The sequence below is a fragment of the Cimex lectularius genome, unplaced genomic scaffold (genome assembly GCF_000648675.2).
Source record: "Cimex lectularius strain Harlan isolate CLEC.00 unplaced genomic scaffold, Clec_2.1 scaffold388, whole genome shotgun sequence".
Lineage (NCBI taxonomy): Eukaryota > Metazoa > Arthropoda > Insecta > Hemiptera > Cimicidae > Cimex > Cimex lectularius.
The window spans coordinates 122,146-145,286 of NW_019394187.1; the positions used below are offsets into that span (position 1 = coordinate 122,146).

At 34.5% G+C, this 23,141-nt stretch overlaps 1 protein-coding gene, 1 long non-coding RNA gene and 1 other non-coding gene across 3 annotated transcripts in view; 1 reads left to right on the top strand and 2 right to left on the bottom strand.

The window, feature by feature from the left end:
* Nucleotides 1-2,332: 2,332 nt before the first annotated feature.
* Trnap-ugg lies at nt 2,333-2,404 on the bottom strand. The gene has a single exon. It is a non-coding gene; the product is annotated as a tRNA-Pro (tRNA).
* A 3,597-nt stretch (nt 2,405-6,001) lies between these two features.
* LOC106669338 lies at nt 6,002-17,402 on the top strand. The gene is made up of 3 exons (XM_014398751.2): nt 6,002-7,048; nt 16,557-16,866; nt 16,968-17,402. The coding sequence occupies exons 1-3, from the start codon at nt 6,899-6,901 to the stop codon at nt 17,303-17,305; spliced, it is 798 nt and encodes a 265-aa protein (XP_014254237.1). The 5' UTR covers nt 6,002-6,898; the 3' UTR covers nt 17,306-17,402.
* Nucleotides 6,972-23,141, bottom strand: part of LOC112128209 — a 28,598-nt gene continuing 12,428 nt past the window's right edge. Inside the window, exon 4 of the long non-coding RNA XR_002910895.1 lies at nt 6,972-7,054. This is a non-coding gene — a long non-coding RNA (uncharacterized LOC112128209). The remainder of the gene's footprint in view (nt 7,055-23,141) is intronic.

Below are 23,141 nucleotides of genomic sequence, written 5' to 3' on the forward strand. Positions count from 1 at the left end.
TTATTATCATTAGGTTTTGGGTTTCATTTGCTTGAAAAAAGTTTCAGTTGCTTGAAAAATGGTATCATTTGATTGAAAAAAAGGTTTCATTTGATTGAAAAAAGTTTTCATTGAAAAACAAAAAAACAAAAGAAGGTTTCATTGAAAAAAGGTTTGATTGAAAAAAGTTTCTTTTGATTGAAAAAAGTTTCATTTGGTTGAAAAAAAGTTTCATTTGACTGAAAAATGCTATATATGACGTGTTAACTCTGCGTTGAAAGAAAAACCTGTGCTCATGTAGTGAATGAACTTTTTAGCCAGTTTAGCATAAATTCAAATCAAACTAAACTGGCCAAATAGGGGCACTCGTTTCGATTTCGTTCTCCTTTGAAGAAGTATGAAGTTTTTCAGGAAATTTTTAGAAATTTCAACCTGGACAAATCGCTACGCTACTCAAGTCGGTCGGATTTTTCACCCTTTGAGACACATGGGCGAACATAGCCGCAGAGCAGGCGAAAGTGCATCGGGACCCTGGACCGCTCGATCCCGGAGATTTTTCACCCTCAAATAAAACTTTTTCCGGCGATCCGTTAACGGACGGATGAACGCCGATTTTAAAAGGAAAGCGGGCTAATCAAGGAACTGCAGTGATTTCACTTTTGAAAATGTCGGTCATTAAATTCTTAGATGAAAAAATACTTTACTTTAATCGTGTTGACCATTCCGTATAAACGCGAGGAGGCGAAGAGACGGGAAGCGAAAGCGATATTGCGGCGGGCCCTTAACACTGAGGAAGTTCATATATCAAGTCAAGTCACAATTATGAAGTCGTTTAATTATTAATCAACCATTTTAACCTTATAATTTTTTTGGTGCTCATAATATTAATTAAACCTACAGGGGATAAGGATTAGAAATCCCATCGATCTGAGATCTATTGTTCTCTCCCGTATTTTATAACTTATTGGCCAACTTCAGGTTGTTAATCACCCTAGCCTTGCCAGCGGCTCCTCAGTGTAGGATCTTGCTTGTGGCTTTTCCTGTTCTTGTTGCAAAAACAAGCACGTACATAGTCCTTCACAAAAACATAAAATGTGTTGTGCGGTCTTCTGTTCATGACAGTATCTGCACAGTGTTTCTCTTGACCAGCGCATGTGCTTTTTTAAGTGGCAGTGCCCTGTCAGGAGACCGGCCAGAATCCTGGTACGATTTCGGTTGCCTTCCAGTAATTCCTTTGTAAGTTTTGCGGATGGCCCTGAATCTCTTCGCGTCCCTCATGCCTGTGGTATTGCCTGACTGTCAGAGAAGATAATCTGGGAGTGTATTCCTAGTCTTTTTATTTCCCTGCCGCAGTGTTCAATCGATACGATTTCAGACTGGAAAACTATAGCATAGTTGCCTAGGTTCTCTCTCTCTTGAAAAAAACTATGATAGAATTAACAAATTTATTCGTTTTCTACAGGTTTGTTATGTACAGATAACATTACGTAAAATAAATGTGTTATAAATAATCAAGAAAAAATATGTTTTGTAGGTAATGATGATATTGTAATTTTTAATAACTCGTAATTAATATGGGCAAAGGCACTCCTTTTCCATGGTCAAGAATTTAAAAAAAACATGCTCACACACAGGAGAGTGTGCGAAAGAGAGAGTGAGAGAAAGAGAGAATGAGAGAAAGAGAGAGAGAGAGAGGGAGAGAGATAGATAGATAGAGAGAGAGAGAGGGAAAGAGAGAGAGAACGAGAGAGAGAGAAAGAGAGAATGTGAGAGAGAGAGAGAGAAAGAGAGAGGGAAAGAGAGAGAGAGAGAGGGAAAGAGAGAGAGAGAAAGAGAGAGAGAAAGAGAGAATGGAGAATGAGAGAGAGAGATAGAGAGATAGATAGAGAGAGAGGGGGGAAAGAGAGAGAGAAAGAAAGATAGAGAGNAGATAGAGAGATAGATAGAGAGAGGGGGGAAGAGAGAGAGAGAGAAAGAGAGAGAGAGAAAGAGAGAATGAGAGAGAGAGAGAGGGAGATAGATAGATAGAGAGAGAGAGAGAAAGAGAGAGAGAGAAAGAGAGAGAGAGAAAGAGAGAAAGAAAGAGAGAGAGAGAAATGTCAACCATAAGTCATTTTCATTTAGAATATCGAAAAATTAAATCTCTTTTTAAATTAATCCATGTTTAGTAGCTATAATTGACCGTATTAATTATTTTAAAATGTTTTTAAATTGCCATCGAATTTCATCAGAATGTTTTATGTTATTTTAACTCCATATTTAAAGTTCTAATTAAATGGTGGAGTTTTAATTAGCGATTTTTAAAAGGAAAAAAAGAAAAACGTAAAAAAAATGTAGAACAGATTAAAAATTAGGGCCGCTCCGGGATTTGAACCCGGGACCTCCTGCACCCAAAGCAGGAATCATACCCCTAGACCAAGCGGCCGCCCGTTCACGATGAGCCCACTGAAGACACACCGGTCAATGATTTTACTGTATTCATTTAGATTGTCGGTTTCTGGAAATATTAAGATTTCGCTTCGAAATCTATTCCGCATTTGCTTCCAGTTATGCCATTTTAATAAAATAAAAACTGCATTTTTTAAAATTATATTTTGCCTTTTTTTATATTTCTAGGCTGACGACAATTTAAGTGCATCTGGCATACAAAAAGAAATTTTTAATCTAAAATAAAACGTAAAAGAGAAGCATACTTTCCAGAATCAATTTTCAAAATAATAGGCAAGTGACAAGAATGAAGTACTTACGTTGAAGATACATACATATAACTAAGTGCACTGACAGGCAAAAAATTCTACCCATTTGTAATATACCTTGAGCTGTATATATTTATTGATACATATATGAATACTACTACTACTATATGTCTTTATTGTTTAATATATATATACAAAGTTTACAGATCGGCAGTATGTATTACAGAGCAAGAAACACGATCCTCATGGTTTAAAACCGTCTGAATATACATATATCAAAGTTTCACATTTTTATACGATTAATAATTGAGTCTTTGTCTAAAAAAGCAAAAAAAAAATTATAGCTAAGAAAAATGCAGAATAAAAAAATTTAAACAATTTTGTTTTATTTTATTTTAATTTTGATTAATTTGTTTTGGAGTTTTAATTAACATTTCAATATCGCGTATTTCCTCCACTTACCTTAATTACATTTCGGTATACTTTCTACCAGTCTGGAATTGTCTCTTTGCTTGAGGTTAGCTGATTCTTCACGAAGAGTCCTTTCAAGATCGTGGAGTTTATCAGGAAGTTCGCCTTTTGAGGTTATCCCATAAATATTCGATGGGGTTCAAGTCCGGAGAACGGGCTTGCCAGGCTAAGACCCCGATGTGATGATGTTGAAGGTACGTTTGTATTATGCAAGTGACATGTGGACGGGCAATATCTTGCATTAGAATAGGATTATCGCTGATTTTTCGAGGATAGGCAATGAATGATGTTACAAAATTTCATCTACATAGAGAATTGGCGTCAAAGACCCTCCACGAACAACAACCAACTCTGTGTCACTCTCCGTTGAAATTCCCGCCCACACCATCACTGACCTACGTTGAAAAGGTTGGCTCTGGAAAAATTTCAAGCTACACATCTTTCATTTCGCCTTCTCCATTCTCTTTCACGTCCATCTGGAGATCGTAGAGTAAATCTACACTCATCTGTAAAATGTTCAGGCCATCGTTCAAAGACCAATGGCTGTGTTCTCGAGCAAATGCGAGTCGTGCAACTCTGTGTGTTCTGGTCAATTCTGGTCCTCTTACGAAGAGAAAAGCCATCAGTCCATACTGATTTAATCTTCTTCGAGCAGTTCAGAAATTTGAAACCTCGAACTTCCTTGAGCTGATGAATCGCTTGAACAACAGTAAGGTGCCGGTTTCGTAAAATTCTCAAAGTCAAAAACGGTCATCCTGTGATTTCCCTAGGTTGTCAAGAATCAGGCCTTCTATGGTAGGACCCAGCTTCTCACAAACGTCTAACGGCGTCTCGCAGTGTTCCGTAGGGAACTCCGATGGCATTAGCCGCATACCTGATGGAACGTCCATCATCAATAATGCCACACCACGCACAACAACCTCAGAACTAAGTGAAGCTGAACCGTTTATTGCTTCAGAATTCAAATGAGACTAAATAAGCATTTTAAATTCCGTGAGAAATAAATATTGAAAAATCATTTATTCTTATTTTGGATTTAGGATTCAGTGTGTTTACCCCTAATTGATATTCCCAATTCAAAACATACCATAAACAAATATTTAATAATAAAACCAATGAGACAAATTAAGGGCAGAATTTTCTTTTATCGAGAAAATGAAAAAATCAAGTGGGTGGAATTTTTTGCCTGTCAGTGTATAAAGATCAATTTTAAAATTAAAAATAAACTAAATCGGTCAATTTCATCCTTTCCAGGGCCAACATATCGAGTGAATTAATTGTTTTTTTTGTTGTAATGGTTTTATTTGATGAAACAATCAATTTGAGTACAAAATTAATTAATAATTTTTTTCTTAAAAATATGATTTTAGGTCGACAAGATCTCGCCCAGGCTTTGGTTAAAGACAGGCATTCGATACATACCCAGGTCCGATGGTCTACAGCGTTTTATGGTCAGTGGAAATCTCCATCGAAGAGAAGGTAGTGGTTGAGTGGTTGAACGCGATGTATGTCAGCTAGAGACGATCGGCTTATTGCTCTTACCTCACTACGGAACCGTCATTTAATGGCTTCTTTCATAGGTAGCAGTCAACTCCAATATATATATATATATGAATATATGACGTCACATTTCAAAGGTGTTGCATCAGTTATTCTGTGCCATGTTCTGTTGATAGCATTCTGTATCTTGTGAATATTCTTGTACCACTGTTGAAAATTTCGTTAAGACCGATAAGCTTGTTGAATTTAGACCCTCTACCTGATCATTACCTCTAGGTACTCCCGTGGTCACTTCAACATGTCGTATTTCCTGCTCGTCGCAAAATTGATTAAAATCATTGGAGGTAAACGCTGTTCCTCTGACCATCACCATCCGTTGCGGGTTGCCGAAAGTCTGTTGCAGACATTGGAGGCTGTTGAGCGTTTACGTTACTTCCTTTGTATTCGTTGGGAGGGAAGGAGGGAGGGAGGGGGCTGAGATGGAGGGGGAGAGGGAGGGNAGAGAGAGAGAGAGAGAGAGAGAGAGAGAGAGAGAGAGAACTGAACAGAAGCATACAACGTTTTTGAAGTAAGAAATGAATCTCTGTCTGTCTGCCTCTCACTCTCTCTATCTATCTCTCTCTCTCTCTCTGACTCTCTTACTTTCTTCTTTCTTCCTTTCTATCTCATTCTCTTTCTCTTTTTCTCTCTGTCTCTGTCTTTCCTCTCTCTCTCTCTTTCTCTCTCTCTCTCTCTGTCTTTCCTCTTTCTCTTTTTTCTTTCTATCTCATTCTCTCTCTCTTTCTCTCTCTCTCTATCTATCTATCTATCTCTCTCTCTCTCGCTCTCTCTCTCACTCTCGCTCTCTCTCTCCCTATTTCTCTCTCTCTCTCTCCTCCTCTCTCTCTCTCTCATTCTCTCTCTCTCTCTCTCTGACTCTCTTACTTCCTTTCTTTCTCTTTCTTCCTCTTTCTTCCTTTCAATCTCATTCTCTCTCTCTCTCTCTCTCTCTCTCTCTCTCTCTCTCTCTCTCTCTCTGTCTTTCCTCTCTCTCTCTCTCTCTCTCTCTCTCTCTCTCTCTCTCTCTCTCTCTGTCTTTCCTCTTTCTCTTTTTTCTTTCTTTCTCATTCCCTCTCTCTCTCTCTCTCTCTCTCCCCCTCCCTCTAAAAAAATAATATATAAATAAAACAGCGTATCTTCCTTCTTTTGTATGTTTTCCTCCTGAAAGCGTAAATAATTGTCCGGTGTGAGAATCTATTAATTGTTCAATGTTAAAATAGGGCCGAAGTTATGATGACATTAGCACATTTTTAAATGAAAGGAAAAAATTGTAATTTTTCAAAATTGTTTTTAAAAAAATATTTCATAAAGATGTAAAGTTATAAATATAAATGTTGTATATTTAATTTTTAAATCCGTGTCTTAGACGGGTACATTAGTGACTTCAAGAAAATCTATAATCACATATGACGTTAATGTTTTGAAGCACAATTATTACATTACTATTGATATATTTTAGATCGTTGTTAAATCTATTTGCTACTTTTAAAACTCACAACAACGAGTTAATGTTTGGGTGGTGTGTGTGGTGTATGTGTGTTATTATGTAAAAATAAGCTGCAATGTTTGATAAATAACTTAAAATTCATTTAATTAACAGACAAAAAGTATAACATAAGTTATATCAAACATTTTCTGTATGAATCAATAGAAATAAATAATATAGTGGCTAGTTTGTTTTAACATTTCCCCACCTAAAACCGTAGTTTTCTGACGTCGTTATTAGTCTGTTTAATTTATTAAAAATAAAACTTGTAATAAAACCCGCCACTTGTTAAACAATTGATTCTTCCTTTTTTTTACTAGAGAAAATAGTATAAATTTCAGGTTATACGTAGTCTTATTATTTTTTTAAGCGTTCTTTTTCAGCTTTAACCAAACAGCGAGATGGAGCGGTGTGTTCAAAATAAATTGGGCTAAAATTACTTTTGAGTTTTGTCAGTATAGAACAGAACTCTTTGAAGGTCTATACCATAAAATTGTTAAATGGGAAAGAGAGATAGATAGAGAGAAAAAAGAAAAAAAGTAAATATCACGCGAAGGTAAAATTTTCCTCATGGTTGCATGATAAAATGAAGAAAATGGTGTGAAATGACCGCTGGCAGACGTTAAACTCCCGCAAGTTGCTACTCCCTTCCACGGGCCGTTCCATTTTCCCCCCAGGCTCCAATAAAAGGCACTCCGACCCTACAAGATCACTCCATTCAGTAACGATGATCATTGCAAAAAAGATGATCTTGAAGTCTATCAACGTCCTTTGTTTAGTGGTGAGTTTTGCAACAGCGGCTTCATTCCAGGACCCGGACGTAGACGTCGACTCGTACAATTCCGTCAACTTAACGACGGACGATGCCCTCAAAGAAGTAAGTCTGTGTTCAATAAATAAATTCAATAAATTTATGATATTACAAAAAATAAAACATAAAAAAAATATTTTACTCTCCTGTTTAAACAAGACTCAATAAACTAATGATTAGCCTATTTAATCGTTACATACAACAATTTTTTTTTCTTTCAAAATTTTTTCGGTTCCTTCTTATATATTACAAATATTAACACAAGATAGTTTAAATTTTTTAAGACAATTATTTATAAAAAAAAGTTAAAAGATATTTTCTGCAGTATTTGATGCTTAAAAAATAGATTATTAAGTCAATTTTGTCAAAATATGATTCACACACATAATAATCCAAATTATGTTTATATTTTAATCTAAAAAAATACTTTTGATTAGAAATCTCTATTGATAATTATACAATTTTTTTTACCAATTTGGGGTTTAAGAATTTACTTCGTTCGCTAAGCCGGTTTTTGTTTTTCGTATTGATTTGTATGATCGTTTTTTTTTCTAAATCAGCCAAACTCTTACGATTTTCTTTAACTTTTTTTTAATAACTCAAATTCGCCTGCAGGAATTACAAACTAGAGGGTACAGAATCGTGTGATCCGGGGGATTTTTAATTAAATATTTCAGCTAGTCCAAAACTTCTTGCCAATGAATGCTAGGAGCCGAGAATTAAAAAATTCTATGAGAATTGTATATGGCGTTTTGGGCTAATTTCCTTTCTTCAGCATTTATAATTTTTACAAGAGCGATTTCATAGGAATAACCCATCTTAGGTAAATAACATTTTAATTTACTACAAGTTTAACCATACCTCTTCGTAATTTGTACCCAATTTTACGCTTGTTGTCTTTTTTAAAAATTAAAATATGGTAGGTTACTCTTGTGACATTGTTCTCGTAAAAATTGAATAAAAAATATTGTAGAAGCTGAGAGTGGAATAATTAGCTTTAAACGTACAAATGTAATCCAATTTCAACATGTAATGATTGGTATTGTTACAAAAATTAATAAAACAAAACGTTAAAACCATGTTTGAAAAACCTTTGGAAAATCAACCAATACAAACATATTTTTTTTAAAATTGGTTGTCTGCCTTGGTTTGTGCACATATATCATGGTTATTTATGTACAACGATTTTTTTTAACTTAGCGTAAGAAAATAATGTGCAGGATTGTATTAAATGAGTTCAGATATACAAAAGTTACAAAGACGAAAAGTCGCTTCCAGTAAAGAGGGCCAAAATTTGTTTTTAAAAAGACAAAAAACAATTCGGATTTGTTTTAAGCACTATATAAAGCCTTCAAATACGAATTTTTGTAACAAACAAAAAATAGACATTTTGGATTGGGAGTAATTGTTTTTCTCCGGTATCCGGTGTTCTAATTAAAAATTTATTACTCCAAATTTGTGATTACAACTCCTGCAAAGCTTAATCTTTCCTATCAGTGATCACAGTTGCAAAAGCTTTTGGGAGAATGGCTTATCGAAATTTCCTGACAAATGACGAGATGTCAACGCATGCATGTTATGAATGTCGTGCTCCTCAAATACTTAATATTTCTATTATTTCTATACATAGTTACTAGGTACTAGTTAGTTAGCTGCAGTATTTGATAGTTACTGTGATAAAAATTTGAACAAAAATACATTAAGAATTTTTAGAGCAAAGAAAAATAGACATAATTTGACTATTTCAATAAGGTTTAGGGTATATGTCTTAATAAGTGAGACAAATAAGGATGAAATCTTCAAAACCATCTCAAACGTTTTACTTTATATCACTGATTCTAATAACGCAAGTGTGTTTGTGTCATTACATAGTTTACAAAGTAAATAGTTTATAAGAAGAAACTACCAAAATAAGTACAAATATTTTCAATGAGAGACAAAACTGATATTCGTTTTCTTACCTACAAAAACGTCTTAATACAATTTTTTGGGAAAATCAAAATATGATTTTTTAATTTTAATTCGCCTATCTCATTGCTTCCAATTTTTTTCGAAAATGACAAAAATAGTGATAACTTTGAAACAACTCTAATTATCCACAGGAAACATTGCAGGGCTTAAAATCTCTATGTAGTGCACATAATAGTACAAACTCGGTCTCAGTAAATAAATTAGAACCTGAAATATGAAATGAAGTTTGGAAGGATTTAGATTTCATCCTTATTTGTCAAATTTAGAATGGCATAAAAGCTAAACTTTCTTTACATAAAAAAAAATTAAGCTCTCTAGCAGTTATAGTAATGTTGAATTTGGATAAAATCCAGAAGAGCTATGGATTTTTGAAATGGAACACCTATATACCTCTGACTAATACAGCCCCCAAAAAAATTTTTTTTGCTATAAAATTAGTATTTAAAGATTTTGAAAGGGGCTCAAAACGATTTTGTTTTTAAAAAATAATTTTTTTGACCTAATTTACTGGAAGTCTCTTTCCGTTTTTGTAACTTTTTTATATTTGAAATTTAATACGATCGTTTATTATCCTAAAATAGAACAAATCAACTGATATAATAACTTCAATGAATTGTTATTTTTATCTAAGGTCTTGATTGAGATGAAAATGTCAGTGTCACGAGCGGGATTCGAACCCACGACCTTCGGCTCAATAAGCCGCTGCTCTAACCACTTCACGAACTGATTGAAATGTTACGATAGATCAAGTCTATCAATTATGACCGTTAAACATATATGAATTAATATAATATAATAACATTGAAACCCGAGACGAGTTTAGTCTTTTTTGACCTTGTATCACCAAAAAGAGTTTCATTGAAAACCGTAAATATTGTCCACTTGTAAATTCATAACCGGATTTGAGAGCAATTACATAGAACGAAGCATAGACAGTTTTATAAGTTTTACGCTTGAACTTTTTTGAAGTCTGCGAGGTGATGAATATGAAGGTAGTTTATCGTTCAGGTTGTCACGATCCGCCTGTTCTCGTTGGTTTTTTGACATTGAATGAAATCGAAGAAGTTTTAATGCGGTTCTTTATTGATTTTATATTTCCCCGGAACATATTTTTTTCCAAATACCAATTATTTCTTATGACTGTTTAGTAAAAAAAACGAATTACACTCGATAGAAATAGTAAAGGTGATGTGACCATGTAGATTCACTTTTTGTAAATGATGGTTCTATTCACAGAATTTTATAGTACGATTTTGTGAATATTGAATATAATTCCAGTACAAAAAGGTGAATAACACTCCATTTCCCTCCTTCATATTTTACAAACATACAAAAAACTGACAATCAAAATTGACCTGAATTATATTGAATTATGCAAACCGTGTTGTCAACAAGACTTAAAAACTATACTTAACACACTAATTGGGTTAAAAACATACAAAGTAAATTTGATCGTTGATAATTTTTCTTAAAATTAAATCCGGCAGCCCTGCAGCTATTGTGAAATAAAAATTAAATAACAATTACAGTATAAAATCAAAGAGAAAACCGCTTAAAAATTTTATAGCAGACACGTTTTGTCCGTGTTAGGAGGATTAAAGCCGACCACCTCCGATTGGCAACGTGCCTAGTAATTTTAACGCTACATTTTTGTCGCTTTCCTCGGGAAAAGTGCAGATCGGATTAGTATAAATAATAAATTAAACGCTATAATTTCCTATTTTTTGTTAGCGGAACATAATTATTGTTTGATAATTTATGAATAAAAACAACAAGAATTTTATAATATTCTATATTATTGCCCACCTTCTGTTTTACCCATTATCAACCAAAATTACGGTTTTTATTTTCTAAACATTTCTTACAAATTTTAAACATCACTTATATACAGTAAACTAGCCGAAAACACACAAACGTTCCAAAATAACACGCACCAAGCAAAAGCAAGCAAAGAAATCAAATGCAAACAGACAAATAGTGTGCGTAATGTATATAACCTAAACCTAGCAAAACCTCGGCACATGACAACCGTTGTTAAAATACGCAAAGTAAATACATAACATCATTTTAGAAACGTTTCAAATATGTCACTATTGATAATATACAAGGATGACCTAGGAAAGAAAAAATACTGCTCCTAGAGAGTTCTGAGACAAGTGAAAATATACATACATGCAAAGATTTTTTACACAAACGTGCAATGATATTGTTATTGGTAAAAAAAAGTGTTTGAAATATTGAAACTTACTAAATAAAGACCATAATGTATACACACACATAATTATTAAAAAAGAAACACCGCACATGGGTAGACAAAAATCAATGAAACATATAATCACAGATTTATATAATTCACACGCAAACAAACTGGTTCGCATATAATGAAAAGAGGTATAAACTAAGCAAAAATGGGTCATAATAGTTACTCCAAACACAAAAACGAAGCTCTCAGTTTTGCCTTACCTCACTTTCACAACTAAAGATTTTTAAAAAAAGTTATACTCATAAAAACTATATTATCATAAATTGATAATATTGGTATTGTCATATTCTCTTCATTAGGTTGGTTTTTAATTAATTTTTTTATCATATTTCTTATTTTATTCCAAGACAGAGACAACCAAAAATGTTGGTATTAGTGTTAATTAAATATGTACGTGTATCTTTTTTTAATTTTATTGCTTATATTTTTCCTCCAAATGACTAGGGTTTCACAGATCTATACTGGCTCTATCCCTCCTTCCGGAGGAAGTATTTCATATTCTCTTTCCTTTACCAATCCGTAAACTCTCGTCGACCTCACTACACTAGCTAGTTCAATTCAAAACTTCTACCCACTCTCTTAAGACCGGCTCGTTTCTAAATGACCTATATCATCCTCGCCATAAAACCTCAACATTTGAGAGGTCCTTCCTAGCTCTAGCGACAAATCTCTGGAATTCTCTTCCTTTTCCAATCCGCAAAGCTGCCTCCCTTACCCCTTTTAAATCCTGTACCAATACCTCACCTCCCACCAAACAGAGACAACATCACAATATTATCAGGTGCTTTTGATACATCAGAAAACTTGTTTTCACCCCTAACATTTAAACCTTCTATCTTAAGCTATCCTTCTGAGTGCTACAAACCTCTGACTCCAAACATTCACTCATAAACTAATCCTATTGTCATCCATATCTTTAATTTATCCTTTTAAAATATTTAATTTGGAAGGCCAAATGTATGCAAAACCCCATTTTATATTATAAAAATTTATTTCTGTTCTTTAAATATAATTTTCTAATTTTTGTTCCATAATTTAAACATTTCCCATAGTATGGCCAATAATAAAATAATAATAATGGATAATAATGTAGTTAGACTAGCAACCTTCTCAGCATGAGCATAGGCTCATCGTTATTCTTTTATTCTTCCATACAAATACTACAATAAATTAATGCTACTTAACAATAATAAAAAAACAAAAAACACAATTACTTTTTTTGGGGAGGGACATATCTTTCCTTGCGATTTTGGGCATTGTAGTTTATTACCCCGTAATTTGTGTTTTCTTTTATTTCATTTTGCCACTCCGGCAGCCTCAAAAATTCCTGAAAAAAGATAGAAATCTTGCACGCGCAACTCTCATTCAACAAAGACAATCAGACAAACATTCAAAGGTATAAGAGTTGGAGAAAAGGCTATTTATTGCTAATATTATTTTTATGTGATTCAGTTCAACTTATTGTACTTTATGTTAAGTCAAACATCCATTAATTCAAGTGCCAGATTTGTAAAAAAATTTGTCCTTTCTTTTGTGCAACCCTCATTTAACAAAGATAATCAGACATACATTCAAAGGTATAAGAGTTTGAGAAAAGGCTATTGCTAATTTTATTTTTATGTGATTCAGTTCAACTTATTGTACTTTATGCTAAGTCAAACATCCATTAATTCAAGTGCCAGATTTGTAAAAAAAATTTGTCCTTTCTTTTGTTATCCTTAGATGGCTCTAGTGCCAAAATTAAGTATTCTCTCTCTTTTTCTTTCAAAAATTTTATCTCCATTTATGAAATAAAATAAAGATAAAAACATAAACACATATATATTTAATATACATACATAGTCTTAATCATATATAATACAATGGTATGAAATTAGAATGTGGAACAGAAATAATAAGTAATTTTAAGGGTCGTACATCAAACGATTTTCCTTGGCGGTGATTTTCCTGGTCGGCTTGTTCCAAATAACTGAACAACGTCCTTAATTTCAGTTTCCACGTGGCGTACTGAACAAATGTTGAAGAATGAAAAAGGTTTTTTATTAATACAGTCACTGGCATGAATATAACAGGTTAATTTTTGTGAAAAGGAAGCATTTAAAAAGAACTTGGCCTACTGTTTCACTTCTGGCTGTAAATCAACGCCGTTGGTCTACATTTGGCCAATTCCTGTAGAATATTTCGCTTCGTTTTGGTGACATTTTATCTTATTGTTTGTTAATTTGTTTCACGTTGGGATGAAAAACCACAGAGAAATAAGTACATGGAAAATGTCAACGTAAATTTGTTTTTAAACGTAAGTACTAATTCTAATAGTAGGCTTCAAAACAGAAACAACCACCTTTTTTTGTTGTCCCATGCTTTGAATGTTTTGCCCCTCAAAAAGTGAGCCAAGGGCCGGAATGATAATCCGAAGGAGCGAGGTCGGGTATGAGAGAATTAATTGTCGTTAAATGTTTGTAATATAACAGCGGCGTGTATTTGGAAGAATAGCACATGACAGTCGGTATGACAGTACGATAGTTCCTGATCGATATATTTCTTGTGAAATTTGCTTGAACTTGTTTGATCGTTTAGGATCATTTTGGTCCGCCTATTCTCGCCGTTTCATTGATTCAGCGATTGATCAGTGAGTTATTTTGCCATCAGTTGCCATCATTGTCCATCAAATAAGGCGAGACGCCAGACCGGTGGGCCAAAATGTCCCCAAACTATCAAACTATTTCGACGTAAAATTAGCGTGATGACTTTCTACGTTTTGAAAGGTAGAAAATTGTCAATAGCTGCCAATGGTCCGTCTTGTTGCACTTTGATACGACAAAAGTGACCAAGAACCGATAAAATAGGCGTATCAAATATGATCGGTTAGCAGACCACCCACGTCCACTAATCAGCTATTTTTTCCTGTCTGGCTGAGTCTAGAAAGCGACTTGACAGACAAGAATACAGATTGTTGAACAAAACTAAAAATCCATCGGCCATCTCACAATGACATTCATCCGACGATGATCGGCTTTTTGTGCTTAACCGGGTTTTTTTTCTGACGTTCTGAAACTTCGACCGAGAAAATTACATGTGTAAAAAAACAAACCGCAGTCCCACTGCACCCGTCATTTCAATGTATTCTTTCTGCGGTTGATGCAACTGAGGCGTTTCTTCCCAATGCCAGTTCTAACTGTAATAGTAGTTCCGTATTGAAAAAGCACCTCTTTATTTGCCTCTACCACGGCGAAATCGTAAAACGCAAAAACTATCGAAATTGCAATTGTTTTGAGGTCATTGAAAAAATTACCTTAAAAAGTAGGTCGACACACGAAAAAACTTCTACTTTCTTCTGAATTATAATGAAAATCACACAAAATTATCTTTATTGTTGAATTTGTTTATATTGTCAACATACATTTTTTTCTAAATAACTGATATTTTCTGCTATCAATAACAGATCAATGGGATATAATCTGACATAGGCTCATACAAATCAACGTCTCCAATACAAAAAAATAAATTAGGGAGTGACCAATGTTTTATTTTTAAATTTAAATAAATAAAGGCCATCAACCAATTGGGTCATTTTCTGCATTGATATTAATCCCAATGGCTCACACTGAATGATATGGTATACCTAAGACAGGCGAAAACCACATAACAAATGACGGACTTTTTTCCTTTTTTTATTTTTTACTTACTAGACCTATCGAGGGTTTTAATGATCACCTAGCCAATACCGATCCCAAAAAGCGCGCATTATTGTATTATGTGTGGTGATTAGTGACCGTTAATCGATAATTATTCAGAAATCGTGAGATGAGGTCTGGTGTGATGTAGGTTTCAGGAAAACATTTTCTTTATCGTGCCAACGTTTCCATCTTTATTGAGATCATCTTCAGGGCTCAATAAAGATCGAAACGTTGGCACGATAAAGAAAATGTTTTTCTGAAACCTACATCACACCAGACCGCATCTCACGATTTCTGAATAATTATTGTATTAATTAAATTTTGTTGAATTAAAATTTATTGCTGTAGAATGTATGACATTCTTATAAAGTGAGATAAAATCATGTTATATTTTTGAAATTATGCTAGATTCTTTTATATATATAGAAATTAAAAAAAGAAATAATTAACTTTATGATCAACTGGTTGCAAGTTCAAGTCCTATTCATCGAACAATGAGGCAAAACAGACAGTCTGAAAACTTTCAAACTTTTCTCATAGATATGGACAAAAAAATTTAGATAGTGATATTTTGCATGTAAATAGTTTTGTACCCATAAAATTTGAATTTTTTCATTTATGCACAACCTTATTTATTAATATTTGTAATTCTAAGTTTTTTTTTTTTTGGTCTGTAGGGTGATGAACCTATAATTTGGTGGTTACAAATCATTTTGGACTGTTAACACAGACACACTGAAGATGGTAAAATACCAAAACATCTCTGACTGACCAACTCGTTGAAACTAGGTGGACAAAAAATAATCAGTAATGACTAAATTATATGTACTTTTACCTGTATAATGAATCTTGTATTTTCAACATTGTTATATAATCCATGTGGTGGATTTTAAGCCCTTCTGTTTAACTGAAAATTAGATAACAATTTTTTTTCTTGCTTGATCAGACAGACCAAAACATCATGGATAAGCAAACCAAAAATGACCAAAAACAGCAAAGCTACTAGATCATAACCTGCAAGCCTCGAGAATATTATATATAAGTTAATTAAATTATATATTATTGATTATATAAATATGTGAAATATTAATCCATATATTTTTTGCCATAATTGGCCATATTAATTATTTCAATTAATTTTTATTTTTATCTATGGTCTTGGTTTAGATGAAAAATTTTTTTCGGCTCAATACGCCGCTGCTTTAACCACTTGAACTATTTATCTTCGAAGTGGAGAGCCGAAGGTTATGTGTTCAAATCAAGCTCATGACTAGCTTTTTCATTTCAGCCAAGACTATAGATAAAAAGAATAATTAATTGAAATATATAAAATATATTTGTTTTTAATTCCTAATCCCGTGATGACAATTGTTAGAGCGACCAGCTCATATTTGCCACACTAGCTGTTTATTAATAATATAAAAAAATGTAAGCAGGCTCACAAAGTATTTAAAAAGTCCATAGAATTGTAAGTCCAGTCATTAATAAGTTATTCTAGTTTAAAGTGAATTATGATCTTTTAAAAGCGTTAAATGAATTTACCAGGCCATGATTTTTTTATTACATATTTTCAGTCTAAATAGTTTTAGTTTGCAAAAGCTTCAAATTATATNTTATTTATTTATTTATTTAAAAAGAATAACACTGGTTTTCATGTCTGTAGATTATGGGCAAAGAATGCCGAGGTGGTTATTCACCTTTTTGCCTTAAACTCGGTCTAATGAGACTTATGGGCAGAGGGGGTGGATTTACTATCCCAATTGTACCGGGTGTCAGACTGACTTCTCCAGAACTCCCTCAGGGACCTTTGACTTCGCCCTCTAAGCTGGCCAAGGAGCCAGAACTTCTAGATTCACTCCTGCTCAAGCGTCTTACCGACTACCTAGGTTCTCTGTCCATCAGCGTTAATATCCTGGACAAATCAATGCCACTGTATTTTGCAAAGGCATATTTTGGCAACAACCCTATTACAGGTATTGTTTAACTCTAAAAATTAAATATGTAATGTACAATAATTTAAGGAGTTGTAATGTACATTTTTTATTGTTTGTCTGCCTTCTTTTTGTTGGAGCAGGAAGGAAGAGGGACAAAAATGGAGGTGCTTTGGCTGCTGCTGGTCTTATGTCTGTAGGCACCATGCTAGCTGTTGGTATGGCGGCTCTTGCAGCAATGGCCGGCAAAGCGCTTATGGCATCATTGCTGGCGCTCATGCTTGCAGCAGTTGCATCTCTAAGCAAAGGAGGCGGTGAGGAGGGCAAAACAACTTATGAAATTGTCGCAAAACCGATCGTAAGCCACCAGCATTCTCACTCGAGCGAAGTCATCCACGGTGGTCACCACCACAGAAGAAGCGTTGATGAACCAGAAAGTTTGGTTTATGCCAAGCAAATCCCTTATAACAAAATGTCATAATGCGTTTATCATGAATAGCCTGTTACTAGCAGATAGTAGGTGATATTAAACCAAAATGAAAGGACTGTATTATAATGTAAAAATGTTTAGCATTGTGTAATAATCTATTTATTTTTCTAAATTATATTATGATTTATATGTTTCTTATTTATTATTTTTAATAAAGAGACTTTAAAAATTTAGCTAATTTTTCTGCAAATATTCCTAGAGAAATCCAGTGTCAGTCAGAGTAATTTGACCCTATACATCAGACTGGACAGGTCAAAACATCTGCCCAGACACATGAGGTACTTGGTATTGTCTATGCCAAAATATTTAGAACAGTTAAAAACAAATTAGCTTCATGATATGCCTGACAATAAGGGAACAGAAGATGGACAGTTACAATGCTTTACAACATTTAATTCTTTACAGAGAAGATTGATGAATACTACAAAAGACCCAGAAGTTCACCTGGAAGTTTGCAAACCCCGACGAAAAAGAAAATAAACATGGACTCTAACGAGCTGTTACAGTCATTTGCAAAAATTATAGACGAAAAACTTGAATCCTTTAGTGTAAAGATGAAAAAAGACATAGAATTGATAAGGACTGATCTAAACCAGAACCTTCTAAGCATAAAAGAAGAAAATAATGCGCTCCGCAAAGAGGTTCTTACATTGAAGAAAGATGTCCAGGAGAATAGGCGACGCTTGGATGCATTGGATATGGCTTTAAGAAAAAACAATATCATTGTCGGCGGCCTAGAAGTGAAGCAGGGAGATCACCCCATCCAAATGGCCCAGACTTTTTTCAGTAGCGTCCTCCATATATCCGAACCTATTCAGATGAACTCAGTACAAGTCCTGGGTAGGGAGGGGGCTACACGCAGGCCTCTCTTGGTGTCTCTAACCTGTCTCCAGGACAAGTGGCGAATACTAAGGAGCTCACCTATTCTTCGTTGGACGGGTTACAGTATCGCTCAAGACTTTCCAGCATCGATCAGACAGAAAAGATTTAACCTTCTTCGCGTTCGAGGCGAAATACGAAGACGTATTCCAGGGGCCAAATGTCTCCTGCGCTCTGACAAACTGTTATTCCAAGACAAGTGCTATTTTTGGGATGAGACTTCTGGACTCTGTTCGAAAGATTCTGGAAAACCTGTCGACAATATAAGTGGAGTGGAACTTTCTTCTCTTATCCAAGGTCTTCGTTCCTCTGAGAATGCTTCAGGTCGATCGCGAATTACTGCTGGCGATCCGTCTTCCTCTGTCACAACTGAATAGCATAAGAAAGTCTGTCGGAGTGCTCCTTTAAAAATTATGTGTTATAACATAGCAGGTCTTAGTAATAAAAAACATAGCTGCTCTTTCTTTAATTTTGTAAACTCTTTTCATATATTCATCTTACTAGAGACACATGTGCTCAACCAGGGTGACTCCTTATTTTCAAATTTCTTTACCAAGCATGACCTACGCTGGAATGCTGAAAAAAAAACCTCCACCTTCGGACGTGCAAGTGGGGGTGTAGTCATTGGGATAAAAAAAAATCATTGTTTGCAAAGTATATCCAAATTGATGGTTTCGAATTAATTAAAATTTTCACTCCCAAAATCATTTTCCATCTGTTGCCTATATACTTAAATTGCAATAATTGGGAACAGGACTTTAGTGACCTTACCAATTTTTTGTCTGAACATAGGGATCTAAATCTAACAGTTATGGGCGACTTCAATGTGAGAATAGTGGAAGAACAAAATTTAGAAGAGATTGAACTCGAAAGTATTGGGAATTTTAGTTTGTATCGCCGCTCCAGAGATCTAACCGTCAACTTAACGGTCGTTCTATTGGTGATGCAGAAGGGCACTCTACATATATATCTAGAAATGGAGCTTCGGTCTGTGACCTACTATGTGTACCAACTCATTTATGCCCCTTGAAAGAGGATTTTTGGGTTTTAGGGGAGACATTCTCAGATCATCAGCCTATAGTGTTTTCCATGTTTTGTGACAATACCCCTAATTATGAGAGTCCCACTCCGCTTAAAAGGTTGATCAGATAAATACATTGACACTTATAGAAAGAATTTAACCCGGCCCCTTCTACTTTCTACCGTCGATTCTGTTCCAACAGCCTGCAACTTGGATGAATACAGTTTAATGTTCGAGAAAGTAATAAAAGCTTCTTGGCCCCACTTGACCAAAGGTGGGTTACATAAAATTCGAAAGAACCCTTGGCTTGATTTTGATTGTCACTCGCTGCGAAATAAAACGTTTTCTCTACTTAAATTGTTTCGCATAACTAATTCTGATATGGTTAAAAAGGATTATCTAGACTCTAATCGGAAATTTAAAGCCCTCTGCATTGAAAAAAAAGGTCTATTTCACAAAAGTGGTGAACAGTTTCGAGAAAGTTAAGGATGCCACAGAATACTGGAAGTTGGCGAACCACTTTAAACATAGGTCTCCTTCCAAAAGCAGTAATATCTCGATGAGTTCCTGGGTAACCCACTTTAAAAATTTACTTAACCCCCCTTGATCACCTTTGCACATGTTTCTCAACCTCCTCTTTTTGACTGCATTTTAGATGAATCTTTTACGTTAAATGAATTGAAAAATGTTGTCTCTAGTTTAAAAAATAATAAAGCTCCGGGTCCTGATGGCATTAGCTACGAGTTCTATAAATTTGCAACCGACTGTTTTGCTCTCAACATGACAAAAACTCATATTGCAAAATATGCAATGAATTCAATTTGGGCTAAATTCACTTCCAATAATCTTGTCCCGGTGTGCAGCAAATACAGGCTGTTTTTGGCTGTTTGCCGCTCGATTGTGTCCTACGCTTCCCAGGCTTGGGGTTTCCAGCGCTATGAAACAGTTGAATCCCTACAACACTATTTTATCCGTAAAATTTATCACCTCCCTTGGGCGGACAGCCTGGCCAAGGAAGGATCAAATACTGAGTTCGTCGGACCACAACCGGTATTACCCCACTCTTTAAGCACAGCAAAAGAGAGTATAGGTAGCTGGGGCATGAAACAATTCCTTAAGGAATGGAATATGTCCCCCGGATGCAGGCAATCGAAGGAGTTTCTTAAGNTTTTTTTTACTCTCTTTTGTTTATCTAATAAAGTACTTTTTCATTCATTCATTCATTGATGAATACTGCATGATGGCATGAGGCAATGAGTTTTGGGTTGAGTATTTTTCTATACTGGACTCCATGAAATCTATTACTGTATGAATCAGAAAACTGATGAAGTAGGCAAAAAGCATGAAGCGAAATGTTAAAAGTAGTCAAATGTACAAGTCTGTATAATGTATCTATATGTTGTGAGATATTCTCATCTTTTTTATTACGTTTTATTTTTTTTAAAACCCAGTTTTTAAAAATAACATATACAAAGGTAAGGAGAAAAAAGTATATACAATACAATGTAAAAATTTTTAGCATTGTGTAATAATATTTATTTTTCTAAATTGTATTATGATTTATATGTTCCTTATTTATTATTTTTAATAAAGAGACTTTAAAAATTTAACTAATTTAAAGTTTAAATAACTTAACTCGACATTTTAGCTAAATAAAATTATTTTGCTTTAAGTAATGAGGAAACGGAAGTATTAAATAAATCAACAGTATTGCAAATTTCAATTAATTAGTTTTTATGTAAGGTCTTGATTGAGATAAAAAAGTCAGTGTCACGAGCGGGATTCGAACCCACGACCTTCGGCTAAATAAGCCTCTTCTCACCACTTGAGCTATCGTGACTTCAATCCACTAGGATACCAACTCTCCATCTCAACCTAAAACTGTTCGAATTTAACCTCTTTTTGCCATTTTCATTATTGTATTGCATATGTTTTACATTCTATCATGATGCGATATATCGGGAGTGCAGTGAAAAATTTGTTCCTTTATATTCAATAAAAAATATTTCCTGATTTATGAGGTGGAACATAAAATTGGAGTTTACCCAGGATTTCAGGGGGAATTAATTAATTTAAAAAAAACAAAAAAACAAATAATCTCAAAATATTTTCTTCTGCAGCTAAGATCAGAAATATTGAAGTAAGAATTAATGGAAGTATGAGAGGATTTATCATTGTGACAGTTTAATTTGAAATATACCATATGAAGAAATTTATTTTGAACAGTTTGAAGAAGTTTGATATCAGTGAAAAAGTGTGGATTCAAGATGAATGAGGCATATTCAAGAATATGTCGAACAAGTGAATTATATACATGGACATAGCAAGAAGGATTTTTGAACTGATTGGTACTTCGGATGATGAAGCCAAGCATTTTATAGGAGTGATTTTGCATTTCTTGTAAATGTAGCTTAAAGGTAAGATTACTATCAAAGTTGATGCCAAAATTTCTAATACAATTTAATCTGGTTCACAAGCTGTGATTAATGGCATAAAAGTGAAAAATAAGAAATTTTTTGTAAGAAAAAGTGATAGTAAAACATTTAGAATTATTTAAGAATAGTTTGTTAGTTTGAAGTTGGAAAGATGATTGAGAGCGTTTTATAAATTAATGCAATCTAAGGCAGAATAAATTTTTGTATATATTTTTAGGTCGTCAGCAAATAAAAGAAACTCGGCACCAAATAGAGCAAGGTGAATATCATTAATGAAGAGGAGAAAGAAACCAATATGGGAGCCTTGTGGCACACCAGATAAAACAGAAAAGACTTGATTTTAACTGTTTGGGTGAGTACAGATAAATAACTGTGCAGCCAAAGCTGTAGATTTCCATATATTCCATTCGCTTCTAGCTTCTTAATAAGTATATTATGATCAATTTTGTCAAAGACCTTGGAAAAATCTACATATACACAATCCACTTGACAGCCATCAGCTATAGTGTCCAAAATGTAATTTTGATATATTAGCAATTTAGTAACTAGTAATCAGTAACTAATTTGTGCTAGAACTAGTAACTAATAATTAGTAAATTATATTTGCAAAATGATAAGCGCTTTTCATACCCATGAGAGGTGCACCCATTATGGTTTAAATATGGTTGAAAAGTTGAAAAAGTTTTGATTTGGTTGATAAAAAGGTTTAATTTGACTGAATTTAATCTGACTTCTCTTTAATATTTTGCTTATTGATTTAGGTATTCCTCTTGGCTCACATAATGGACCAATCTTATTTTTTTTTAATCTTTTTTAATGCCATTGTAAGCCGGTCCCCGTCTTAGCGATAAGTTTAAATTGTTAAAATAAGAACAAAATAGGGTAAACGATGAAAAGGGACAAAGGTTGTACTCTGAAGGGGCGACCACCCAGACGGGAACGACGTGACACATCTGGCAAATGTAGCCTGGAAATGGTTACCCAGGTAGACAGTTAGGTACGAACGTCGAAGTGTGAGGCAGACCCAGACGGGAACGACCTGACACATCTGGCAAATGTAGCTTGGAAATGGTTACCCAGGTAGACAGGTAAGAACGTCGAAGTGTGGGGCAGACCCAGGCTGGACCCACATTTTGTTTCCCACGAACCTTGGAGAACATAAAATAGCAATAGCGACAGACCACCATCTTTGCCGGCCCACCCGCGGTGTGAGAACTCCCCCAACTTTTGAGTTTCCTTTCCACCCCTACTCCGGGAGAGACCTGGTATAAAAGGGATGACTGGAAAATCAAAAGGGAGTCAAGATACAAGACTCACCCCAGTCAGTCAAGATACAAGACTCACCCCGGGCAGTCAAGACCAGGGACTCTCTCAGGAGTCACCTCGGAAGACTTGCCTGAGTCAAAATCCGAGACTCACCCCAGAGAGTCAAGACCAAGGACCAAGGGAGAAGCAGCCACACTCCGTCTGGGATTCAACAAGAGGACTCAGC